General features: G+C 40.0%; 1 protein-coding gene across 1 annotated transcript in view; it reads right to left on the bottom strand.

Annotated features, from left to right (window-relative positions):
• The window catches only part of LOC106560828 (partitioning defective 6 homolog alpha), a 40593-nt gene extending 27886 nt beyond the window's left edge, over window positions 1–12707 (bottom strand). Inside the window, exons 1-2 of the mRNA XM_014124171.2 lie at window positions 12288–12707; window positions 1736–1958 (exon numbers count right to left, since the gene is read on the bottom strand). Coding sequence (XP_013979646.1) covers window positions 1736–1958; window positions 12288–12383 — 319 coding nt within the window. The 5' untranslated portion in view covers window positions 12384–12707. The remainder of the gene's footprint in view (window positions 1–1735; window positions 1959–12287) is intronic.
• Window positions 12708–13375: the final 668 nt, after the last annotated feature.

Below are 13375 nucleotides of genomic sequence, written 5' to 3'. Positions count from 1 at the left end.
TGTTCAATGTTGTCATTTCACTTTTGAGTTTTTCCACTTTACTAGTGAAATATTCATTGAAATACTGGCAATATTAAAAGGTTTTGTTGTAAATGAACATTAACTTCAATGAACGATGGAGATGAATTGGAGTTTCTGGCCAAGATATCATTTAAGGTACTCAAAAGCTTTTTTCCATTGTATTTTGTCATTTATCTTGGTTTGGTAATATAATTTCGTCTTCTTTTTGTTAAGTTTAGTCATAAAATAGAGATGGTTAACTACAATAACCATCCATCTCCACTGACCTGGATAACATCGTGAGCCTGACGGATAATTATGTAAAGTGCTAAATGAGTCATCGATACCTTCCTGTAGCAATCACAAAGCAGCACGACATGGCTAATAAAGAAGCATAATAATGGGAATTTCATGTAAGCAAATTTGTTTTGTTACAAACAGGATGGTATTCTAAAACTGGGAACAATAGCAGCCATTCTCCTCTTTCCAGATTAACATTTCCAACTGAATTAAGCAAACAAACAAAACAATAAAACAACAGAACATAGAAAGACTTGACTATAAATAATGGGGGAGCAACTTTTAAGAGCATTAGTGACACATTTCCGGAATGTTGCCCTGCAGAATTGGTTTTGATCAAACTCACTGACCGTGATGGGGCATTAGGGATGGAGGAATTGAGAGGGAGCTAAAGAGATGTAGAGAGAGAGACAGACAGACGGAGAGAGGGGAGAGAGATTATTAAGAGGGACAGAGAGCATGTGGTGGGGAAGAGAACGGAGCATCTGAGGTTTGTGTGTGTGTTTGTGTGTGTGTGTGTGTGTGTAAAAGGCTAGGGCTGAGATCAGGGAGAGGAACCAGCCACTAGCGGTTCTGTGGGGGGGGGGGGGCAGTGCTCCTGTGACAACAATTTTGGACCCCCTTGTAGCCCCCCTAAATGACAGTGGCAACGATGATGATTATGAACATGGTCTTTTGCCTGCTAATGCCTGCAATGCAGTGAAGAAAACGATATGACAACAATAACATCTAATGTAACTGGCCCCTCTAACAGTACAACTGGCCCCAGCTTGGCCCCCCCAGTTGAAATGGTCTAGAACCGCCACTGGAGCCAGCCCCGACCCCCATCTCCAGTCCCTTAGCCTTAGCGCCAACCCCAGCTCCATCCCTTCTCAGTGCTCTGCCTTCGCATTCCTGAGGGCTGGCCCAGCGCCAGACAGTCCAACCCACTGAGGCAGGCCAGAATGGCAACAATGAGCAGAGTACCAGACACTCATCCCCTCACAATACAAACAACGTCATCACCATTGCCACACTGACTGACTCTCATACATCCACTATCAGTCACAGTAAGAAACACAGCTGTCAACAACATTACAATAGAGCCACTATCACTAACGACTGCACAATAACAAAAGGCATAACATTTATTTAGTCATAAACACACACTATAATGTTCTGCTAGCTCACCTCGAAGTTCCTTTTCATGATCTACAACTGACACTTAAAAAACACACCAAGGACAGTGCCGATAACAAGCATCAAGAGTGACAAGCCCACTTCAACACAACAGTCAACAGGCTTTGGAGCAAGAATACAGGAACTCCAACTGCAACAAGGTCAACATCAATAGCAGAAAGCTTTAACCAACACCGTAAGCTACCAATGAGGTTTCTCTTATATATATCTATACTCTTAGCCCCCTCCCATCCCTCTCTCCATGATGCAGCCTCACCTCTCTTCTGGATGATGATCCTGAGCAGTGGGTTGGCTGAGGACAGGGCTTTGTAGAAGTTGTCATCGTTGTTGATTGGCAGCAGGTCACCCTGGATGTCAGCATATCCCAGCAGCACTTCCACACCGGGGATGTGGTGAACCGTCTGCAGCAGCCGGTAAAACTCTTGAAAGCCACAGGTGCTGCTCTTCTTCAAAGCGAAACGTCTGTACTCCGCCTCAAACTGGAAAACAAAAAGGTCAGAGAACACTGTGTCATGAAAGCAAACTCATGAAGAATGGTGCATCCTGACATCAATTTTACAACAAACAACAGACTCCAACATAAGACTCAGACATGACATTGCCATTCACTGCTAACCCAACCATTCACAATTCACCTATATTCCACCATCGCTTTTCATTGTCTTGCATGCATTCTGCATTCTTCAAAACATAACCTAGGTGTTACTTTTACATCACAGAGCTTGACATGTAGACATCGTCCAGTATGTAACAACTGGAGTCATGTTCTGAGACTTCCTATTAGATGCAGCAGGGACCAGGGCACAGCCCAATGATAACACAGTGGATTGTTGATCATTGTGAGGTAGCCGTGTAGCACAAATACATAAAGAGCGCTGTGGGGACAACACAAGATGTGAGCTGTGCTTGTCTGTGTGGAGATGCTGCCCTGCACAGCCAGTGAATTTCTTTCTGAGGTGCTTATCACATAGAAACACACACAGCAGGTTGTCACTCCTCTAACACGATGTGCAATCCCATCAATGTCTGGTGCCACTTACTTCCCCAATCACAAAGACAGGGAGACAAATATACAACAGATTGGCAGGCGAAGGAGACAGATTAGAGTAAAGGAAAAACAGGCAGGATGAGCAAACAGTGCTAGACAGTATAGAGTAGGGAGTACTGCATGGTGCACCACCCATTTAAAATCCATTGGTTGTTTTTATGATAACATGATTGATTGGTTTGTGTGTCCAACCATATTTACAGTCTGAAACAAATAATGGGATATGCACTCAATGATTGTGGCCTCTCACAGAAAATGAGTGGGTTTACTCTACGCTTCTTTTCCTCTCCATTGAAGAAGAATACATTGCATGCTTTACTGAGCAGGAGGGGTGACTGATTATGCCATTTCCACCCAAAAACAGAAAAGAGAGAGAGCAAGGGGAAGATATCAGAACAAGAACATTGGGGAACAATAACATATTGTACGGGATACATTTGTACTGTAGTGAAGCCATCGCTAGTGTAATGCAAGGTCTCTTTCATGATCATGTGAAACGTCAATTGCTATGGAAATGCTGGGATGTGTTTTTCTATGAAAATTATGTTAAAGGTAATTATGATGCAACTAAACTCAGCAAAAAAAGAAACTGTCAACTGCGTTTATTTTCAGCAAACTTAACATGCGTAAATATTTGTATGAAAATAAGATTCAACAACTGAGACATAAACTAAACAAGTTCCACAGACACCTAAGACAGCGCTACAGGGAGACGGGGTGGACAGCTGATCGTCCTCGCAGTGGCAGACCACTTGTAGCAACACCTGCACAGGATCGGTACATCCGAACATCACATCTGCAGGACAGGTACAGGATGGCAACAAGAACTGCCCGAGTTACACCAGGAACGCACAATCCCTTCATCAGTGCTCAGACTGTCCGCAATAGGCAATAGACAAGACTAACAAGGGAAATACATGAACTAATAGTACAGGTAGATACCAATAAAAATGATACTACAGAGATACAAAATAAGTTAGAGGAAAAACAAAAAGAACTGGAGGAACTTATTCAAGAACGATCTAATGTAATCTATTACAAAAATAAAGTGAACTGGATGGAATATGGAGAAAAATGCACCAAATTCTTCCTGAATCTCCAACACAGCAACGCTAACAAAAATAATTTGCAGAAACTCGTTACTGAAGACGGAGTCATTTATGATTCTACAAATTATATTTTAAAAGAGATGTTCTCTTTTCCATCTCATCCTCACAAACTGAATAATGATTACTGTAAGGAATTCTTTCCAAATAATAAAAATATTGAAAATTAACAAATGTACAGAAAGATCAGTGTGAAGGCCAAATTACAGAGGAATAACTTTTTAAGGCTAATAAATCCTTTCAGTCAGTAAAAAACCCAGGGCTTTTGATATGCTCAAAGGTCCATTCTTAGCTTGTTTTAACTACTCCTATAGAAATGGTAGTTTGTCAGGTACTCAGCGGGAAGGTCTGATTTCACTATTATTAAAACAGGACCCAGGTGGCAAATATAAAGAGCCAGTCTATCTTAAAAACTGGAGGCCTCTTACGCTTCAATGTTACGCTTCAAAAATACTAGCGAAATGCATAGCACTCACAACTAAAAAGGTTTTACCAAGTATTGTTCATCCTGATCAGACAGGTTTTTTACATGGACGATACATTGGAGATAATATACGACAACCACTAGAAATAATAGAACATCATGAAATATCTAAGAAGCCAGGCCTGGTATTTATAGGGGATTTTGACAAGGCCTTTGATAAAGTAAGACAGGATTTTATTTATAAATGCCTGAGTTTTTTCAATTTCTGTGATTCTCTTATAAAAATGGGTAAATGTCATGTATAGCAACCCCCTGGTGTAAAATAGTATATAGTGGCTGCTTGTCAGAGAGTTTTGAATTGTCAAGAGGAGTTAAACAAGGGTGTCCTCTGTCACCATATATATTCGTTATTGTCATCGAATCGCTAGCTATTAAAAAACAAAGGTGTCCATGTGTGCCGATGACTCAAGTTTTATGTTGAGTCCACAAGCTAGATCCCTGCAATGTCTCACTGAAGATCTAGATAACTTTTCTGGACACTCTGGACTAAAACCTAATTATGATAAGTGTACAATATTACGCATTGGATCTTTAAAAATTACAACTTTAACATTACCCTGCGGTTTACCTATAAAATGGGCTGATGGTGAAGTAGACATACTTGGTATTCATATCACAAAAGATATGAGATCTCCACAATAAATTAAAATAGAAAACTTGTAAAAATAGACAAGATCCTGCAACCATGGAGAGGTACAGCTAAGTCCGAAGTTTACGTACACCTTAGCCAAATACATTTAAACTCAGTTTTTCACAATTCCTGTCATTTAATCCTCGTAAAAATTCCCTATCTTAGGTCAGTTAAGATCACTTTATTTTAAGAATGAGAAATGTCAGAATAATAGTAGAGAGAAAATGATTTATTTCAGCTTTTATTTCTTTCACCACATTTCCAGTGGGTCAGAAGTTTACATACACTCAATTAGTATTTGGTAGCATTGCCATTAAATTGTTTAACTTAGGTCAAACGTTTCAGGTAGCCTTCCACAAGCTTCCCACAATAATTTTTGGCCCATTCCTCCTGACAGAGCTTCTGTAACTGAGTCAGGTTTGTAGGCATCCTTGCTTGCACTTGCTTTTTCAGCTCTGCCCTTAAATTTCCACAGGATTGAGGTCAGGGCTTTGTGATGGCCACTCCAATACCTTGACTTTGTTGTCCTTAAGCCATTTTGCCACAACTTTGGAAGTATGCTTGGGGTCAATGTCCATTTGGAAGACCCATTTGCAACCAAACTTTAACTTTCTGACTGATGTCTTGAGATGTTGCTCCAATATATCCACATAATTGTCCTCCCTCATGATGCCATCTATTTTGTGAAGTGCACCAGTCCCTCCTGCAGTAAAGCACCCCCACAACATGATGCTGCCACCCCCGTACTTCACGGTTGGGATGGTGTTGCGTTTATCAAAAAAATATGATCTTTGTCCCCATGTGCAGTTGCAAACCATAATCTGTCTTTTTTATGGCGGTTTTGGAGCAGTGGCTTCTTCCTTGCTGAGCGGCCTTTCAGGTTATGTCGATATAGGACTCGTTTTACTGTGGATATAGATACTTTTGTACCTGTTTCCTCCAGCATCGTCACAAGGTCCCTTGCTGTTGTTTTGGGATTGATATGCACTTTTCGCACCAAAGTACGTTCATCTCTAGGAGACAGAACGCGTCTACTTCCTGAGCGGTATGACGGCTCCATGGTGTTTATACATGTGGCCTATTCTTTCTACAGATGAACGTGGTACCTTCAGGCGTTTGGAAATTGCTCCCAAGGATGAACCAGACTTGTGGAGGTCTACAATTTTGGCTGATTTCTTTTGATTTTCCCATGATGTCAAACAAAGAGGCACTGAGTTTGAAGGCAGGCCTTGAAATACATCCACGGGTACACCTCCATTTGCCTCAAATTATGCCAATTAGCCTATCAGAAGCTTCTAAAGCCATGATATAATTTCCTGGAATTTTCCAAGCTGTTTAAAGGCACAGTCAACTTAGTGTATGTAAACTTCTGACCCACTGGAATTGTGATACAGTGAATTATAAGTGAAATAATCTGTCTGTAAACAATTATTGGAAAAATGACTTGTGTCATGCACAAAGTAGATGTCCTAACCGACTTGCCAAAACAAAAGTTTGTTAACAAGAAATTTGTGGATGTCCCGTGTGGCTCATTTGGTAGAGCATGGTGTTTGCAACACCAGGGTTGTGGGTTCGATTCCCACGGGGGAGCAGTATGGATTTTTTTTTTAATGAAATGTATGCATTCACTAATGTAAGTTGCTCTGGATAAGAGCGTCTGCTAAATGACTAAAATGTAATATAAAATGTGGAGTGGTTGAAAAATGAGTTTTAATGACTCCAACCTAAGTCTATGTAAACTTCCGACTTCAACTGTAAATACTTGTCTATTTATGGAAACATTTCCCTGATTAACTCCTTAGTCATATCTCAGTTTACTCACTTACTTATGGCGCTGCCTTCTTCTGATGATCGCCATGTCTCATTTTCGATTAATTGTAAATTATACTTTTTTAAATGTCTCTCTCTTTTTCAAACAAGTATTGCGAGCTGACTACAATTTCAATTTCATCCCCCTGAAAAGATAGAGCAAATATTACAACAAATATTATGGCTGAACTCAAATGTGCTGGTTGATAAATACCTGAATTTATGGGAAAGATGTTTGAATAGGGTATTTTGTTTTTAAATGATATTGTAAATTGGAATGGTAGAGTTATGTCTCTCATGGAGTTATCAGAATTGTATCAGAAGGTCTGCTCAATCCAAGATCCAAAAAATGGAGGAGGCAGGTGGCAGCGGGAGGAGGTCGGGAACTGGTCTGTCTGCCCAATATAAAGGATCAAAACTGGCAGAGGAATAAAAATTGCATAAATAGTAAAGTACACCTGTTTCATTTCAGGACCAGGATTTTGACAGCTGTGCCATACAGATTGAAAAATAGTTGTGAAGAGATTTTTGATGTACCGATTCCATTGTACAGGGTGTATGAGCTGATATACACTACCTTTCAATTTCCTTGTTTTTGAAAGAAAAGCAAATTTTTGTCCAAATTGATCAGAAATACAGTGTAGACATTGTTAATGTTGTAAATGACTATTGTAGCTAGAAACGGCAGATTTTTTATGGAATATCAACATCAGTGTAGAGGCCCATTATCAGCAACCATCACTCTTGTGTTCCAATGGCACGTTGTGTTAGCTAATCCAAGATTATCAATTTAAAAGGCTAACTGATCATTAGAAAACCGTTTTGCAATTATGTTAGCACAGCTGAAAACTGTTGTACTGATTGAAGAAGCAATAAAATTGGCCTTCTTTAGACTAGTTGAGTATCTGGAGCATCAGCATTTGTGGGTTTGATTACAGGCTCAAAATGTCCAGAAAGAAATAACTTTCTTCTGAAACTCGTCAGAATTTTCTTGTTCTGAGAAATGAAGGCTATTCCATGCGAGAAATTCCATGCAACTCCAGTATGCTGGCCTTCTAGGCAGAGTTGCTAAGAAAAAGCCGTTTCTCAGACTGGTCAATAAGAAGAAAAGATTAAGATGGGCAAAAGAACACAGACAGAGGAACTCTGAAACTCTCAAAGATAAAAGTAAAAAGAAAAAATTGAAATAAAACATCACAAAAAGTAAGTTTGAATGACAATGAGGGGCAGTGTTGTTACAGTTAATGCTGGTTTGCCTGAGGCTGATACTGTGCAGGTGTTTGTACACATGCAATATACACACACGCTCATTCAAATGCACACATGTGCACATACACAGACATGTAAATAGTGCCATACATGCACTCAAACATATTCAGTTGGCCTTGCTGTTATGATTTTTGTTGTCCTTGATGCGTTTTGCTGTTTGATGACTAATGTGATGTAGTTGTTGAGCTGCTTCACTGCAAGTATGGGCTCCCGAATGGCGCAGTGGTCTAAGGCACCGCATCTCAGTGTCACTACAGATCCTGGTTCGATTCCAGGCTGCATTGGCTGTATTCCAGCTGTGATTGGTAGTCCCATAGGGGTTAGGGTTTGGCTGGGGTTGGCTATCATTGTAAATAAGAATTTGTTTGTAACTGACTTGCCAAATTTGTATTTTTCCTTTATTTAACTAGGCAAGTCAGTTAAGAACAAATTCTTATTTTCAATGATGGCCTAGGAACAGTTGTTCAGGGGCAGAACAACAGATTTGTACCTTGTCAGCTCAGGGATTCGATCTGCAAACCTTTCAGTTACTAGTCCAACGCTCTAACCACTAGGCTACGCTGCCGCCCCATAAAGGTTAAATAAGTATATTGTATGTTTTAAATATTCTATAAAAACATAAAAAACGATTAAAAAATATATATATAATTCACGGAACAGAACTACATTTTTCAGGGAACAGAATCAGAACCGGGAACAAAAGTGATCCATACTATTCCAAAACAGCACCTTTATTCTTAAAAGCATGGGAACCTGTTAATAATATTATTTTACTTTCCAGTCCTTTTTCCCATTCCCCCAAAAAATGCAACAAAGCGCCTATGCAAAGCCCTCACTCTGTCACTCAGAAAATCTTTGCCAGTGTGTGTGCGTGTGTGTGGGGCCAGGCTACCTGCCCCTCCCATAGGCTACCGTAGCCTACTGACGTTACAACTGTGATTCAGAAATTAAGGAAAGAGATTTTTTATTAGAAGGTTAAATATCTCTAACAGTTGTTTTATGCACGTGAGGTCAGAATGCACTCACTGTTCCAAAATGTGATTATTACGTAACAGGACAATTAACACGCTGTCTACTAATTATCTATAGGCTATGTTTCAACTTGTCCATTTCTAATTATTTTCTAACAAGTTGTATTTTCTAACAACAGTTTTAATGGAGGTGTGTTCCGCCTCCTCATTAATTCACATAGAAGTAGTCCATTTCAGCGTTGTGGACAATTTATGTTTGAGGCTTTACTGAGCCGGATAAACTTCTCTCTTTGAGGAGAACCCACAGCACTTCACTCATGTTTGCGCAGATCAAGTATGCATATATTTGCGCAGTTTTGCAAGAATTGTAATGTTCTTGCTGGCGCTCGCATTGCCTTCCTTGTTGTTTTCCTTACAAATAATAACTTTGGACATGTGTGCGTTCCTATCCATATTTTCTGTATATTGTGTTGTCATTTCTACTGTATGTATGAATGGAGCATAATTTATTTACAGTTTATTCACATTTTCAATTACTGGTGACAAATAATGCATTCCGATTATTGCGTATATTGTAATGGACACCTATGATGTGTGTAAAATACTTTTGAAGGTTGTACTGACGATAATGATATTTGCCAGCTATGTGTGGCGCCATGTTTGATGACATTATACAATGCATTCTGGGTGTCACATAATCTGTCAGACCAAAGATGTTATAATGAGGCGAAGGAATGGTTCACTCATCTTTCGGGTAAACTTACGGAAGTGAATGAAGGGAAGTGGATGATCGTAGACGACACACCCCCTTAAACATGCATACTATAAATAGACCAAACTCATCTTGCCTCCTCTTATCTTTGGTTGATGAGAAAAAAACAAGCATGGCGGCTACCCATCTACCCATAGTCTGATTACTTTCGATTTCTTGAAAATGTTTAGCTAATTCATATTGTAGTTTATGTCAACAGAGAGTTGTAAACATATGACCTTGTGTTACCTCAAACTTTCCTCAGTTAGGGCTAGAACAAATGTAGCCTACATTTTTCCAATTGGATGATTGTGTTATGGTGTAGCTACTTCTGTGAATGTCTGATCATTCCATCCTGAAATAAACTGGTCACATTCTGGACATAACTTTGTCAGGACTGTGTTTGTGCAAAATATTTATGTGAGAAAAAAAAGTGTGGCCAGCTCAAATGATGATTCTTGCTTCAATCAAAAATGGACGTTCTAAATAAGCATTCTAATCACACCGGTTTGATCATGCGCAACAGGGACCACTGTAGAATGATCACACCCGTTTGTTGGTACGTGTGAAAAGGTTATTAAGGATACTATAGGTATCAAGTTTAACATTGGATTTATTAACTACAAAAATGTGTTTTTATTTAAATTCTGGTGCCGCTCTGCACACACAAGCTTGCTAGCTAGCTTGGTCCAACTTTAAGACAACTCTCTGAAGGTCAAAGACATTCAAAGATCCTTCTTCGAAGCCGCTCCTCCGTAGGTATAATTCTGTGGGCCTAATTCAGATAATGCATGTCATAACAAGATGCCCAGCACTTCAAGCTGGCCTCGTCCTCCACCCTCTCTCTTCACACATGCAACATTTCAGTCGCATTTCGCACCCTACACCTGTCTGACATCTGTCCAATGCATGTGTAAACAATTATCGCTTGGCCACTCCATAGCAAGCTGCTCTATCCGCACTGATTGGTGAAGTCATTTAATATCGAGCTAAATGTAAAAAATGTATATAAAATTGAGTTTTAAAAAGGAACGATATAAACGTACTTTTTTTGTTCGAACCAGTTGAGAACTTTATTTTTCTGGTCGGAACAGAACAAAAAAAAAGTATGGTTCTGTTCAGAACGAAAACGATTGGAAAATAATTTTGATTATGATTAAATCCACTCTGCCTAAATATCACCTACATAGCAAGTGTGCAAGTAATCAAGTGAGAATAAGTCTGTGTGTGTATGAATATAGAAAGTGATGGTAAATGTGGGAGAAAACAAGTGCGTGGGTGATGGACAGATTAGTGTAGGGGATCCTATATCCTCTACCATCCCAGGGCTCCAATGAGCAGAACAACTTTGCTGAGTCATGAGTGTCTGTACTCGTTCGGAGAAGCAAGCCTCCTGTAGAACCGTGTGAAAGGCTGGAGTGTTTTCTATTAATTATTAATACATATACTCTCCCACCAAACACATAGCTATTAGAGAGAATAAGAAGAGACTGACAAAGAGAGAACCTGTTTGCCTTCGAGACATTGCCTTTGATACATTTTAAGACGCTGCGCTGCAGCTGAGACACATACTTGAGATACAAACATGATTAGAATAGAATACACTGTCAACAAGTTGTTCAAAATCACTGTTGAGGAGAGACAGAGAGTGAGGCAGTTGCACTGCACATTACACTGCACAGAGAATGCATGTATAGATATCTCCATTTAGAGTTAACACCACAATCCGTAGCATGTCAGAATTTGACATACACACTAGTATGGTGCATTCTGAGCTTACTAGATTGTTAAAGATTCTGACCTGTAGCGAACAACAATAGTAAAACATTGAAAAAGTAATAATCAGAGTCATTAACTCCATTTAAACACTTTCCATAAACGCAGTTACCATGTTTGCTCTTTGTGACAGAAGTCCATAGAGACCCCTGGGTTTTACTGAAAAACATCTGTATTGCCAGGACAGACAATGTGTGTTCGAAGTATTGTCATCGCTATTATTTTTATAAAAAGACACATTGACAGAGTATAATTGACAGACAGTTTATTTTAATGTGCTACACTGATGATGATGATAAAATAATAAACGAATAATCACCCTGTGTAGGCTGATACTGATAATACATATATCATTTATTGTCAATTGTCAATATTTTTTTTTACAGATAGGCTATGGCCTATGTGGTCTATTCATTTATGGTGAATCGGTGAATTCATTGGCAGTGAGCTTACTAAGCCATATGGTTTATCGCTACTAATACCATGTTTCATGCATAATTAATCAGCCAGGCCTAATGTTATAATTAACCGCGTACAGCTACGCTCTATTCTGCAGCATAACAGCGCGCTACATGCATCAAAGAAATTACAACAGGAACGGATAGTGCACTTTCATAGCCGAGAGCGACAATGCGAACTGTCATTGCTTCCTAGGCTACTACATATTGAAAGAGGCAGACTCGTTCCAAGCTGCTCCGTCTCAGAACGTCGTGGCGACAAAGGCACCAACATCAGTGTTTCCCGCTCTGATGATGATTAGTTACGTGGGGGATTCAAGAGCGGATAGCGCAATACAGACAGCGCAATACGGACAGATCCAATTTATACGGATTGATTTGGTTTAGCCCTGAGCACCGCAGGCGTTATCCATGCGCGTGCCTGATAAGGTAACCTAACAGCAAATAAACTGCGGTCCACGAGTTCCATTCCCATGAATGTGAAATTAATAAACCAGCCACTTACTTTGCTCTTGACCTCTACCACATTGTCGGTGTTTTTCAAGGGGGTCCTCTGGTACCTTGACATGTTAGCGCGTTGAACCCCAGCGGATAGGACCATCCACAGGCTTTCCTCGAAGCAGGTTTAAGCAGGCAGTCAGTCAGTCAGTCAGTCACTTCGGACCATCCACAGGCTTTCCTCGAAACAGGTTTAAGCAGGAAGTCAGTCACTTCGTCGTAAGCGCATTTACTCGCAGCACCATAGGGGCTGATAGACGCACAGGTACAGTGCTTAAACAGTCCTGGTTCTGTAGTAGGAATCAGATCTGTGATGGAAAACGTTGTCCTCGCGATGGGCAGAGCTACACTGCCTCAATAACAATGACGTCAGCTAGACACGCCGATTGAAGGCGGGGATGGGGTCGTGCGTGGGGTCAGCTGGAATGTTTCAGTCGGTGTTGACCAGGAGGCATAGAGCAGGTGAGACATGGTTCACTGACTCACATTTCTCCAATGAGTGTCAAAAGTAATTTTTAGGAAGTGACTAAGAACAGAATCCCTATTATTCAACTCAATTAATGTGATGATGTGATGATGAGATTTTCCCTGAGGTCATTCAATGACAAAACGGCCAAGGACAGGATTTTTACAAAATAAATATATACAAATAGAAAAAGTGGCAATGTGGTACTTAAACTATATAGGCCTACCCTTGCTTGTAATATTGGGAAATGGTCTTTGCTGCCACTGCAGTATTCTCACACTGTATACCATGGATAGAGGCTTGGCAAAAACATTTCTACATATGTGTTCTACATATGGATTTATCTCATCAGCGATGACCCCATGCATTGACATCCAGTTTCACCAGTCTCTCTCTCTTTTTCTCTGTCAATTCATTTAAGTATACTTTATTGACTTGGAAAGTAAACACGTACATTGTCAAAATAAACATAGCTACAATGATCAAAGATAGGAATATGGCTCACATCAACACCATTATCCCAGAAACCCTAGATACACTCCAATTTGCATACCGCCCTAACAGATCCACAGATGATGCAATCTCTATTGCACTCCACACTGCCCTTTCCCACCTGGACAAAAGGAACA

The sequence above is a fragment of the Salmo salar genome, chromosome ssa10 (assembly GCF_905237065.1).
Source record: "Salmo salar chromosome ssa10, Ssal_v3.1, whole genome shotgun sequence".
NCBI classification, from domain to species: domain Eukaryota; kingdom Metazoa; phylum Chordata; class Actinopteri; order Salmoniformes; family Salmonidae; genus Salmo; species Salmo salar.
Note: the sequence above shows the minus strand (reverse complement) of the source record. Positions and strands in the feature narration are given on the sequence as shown.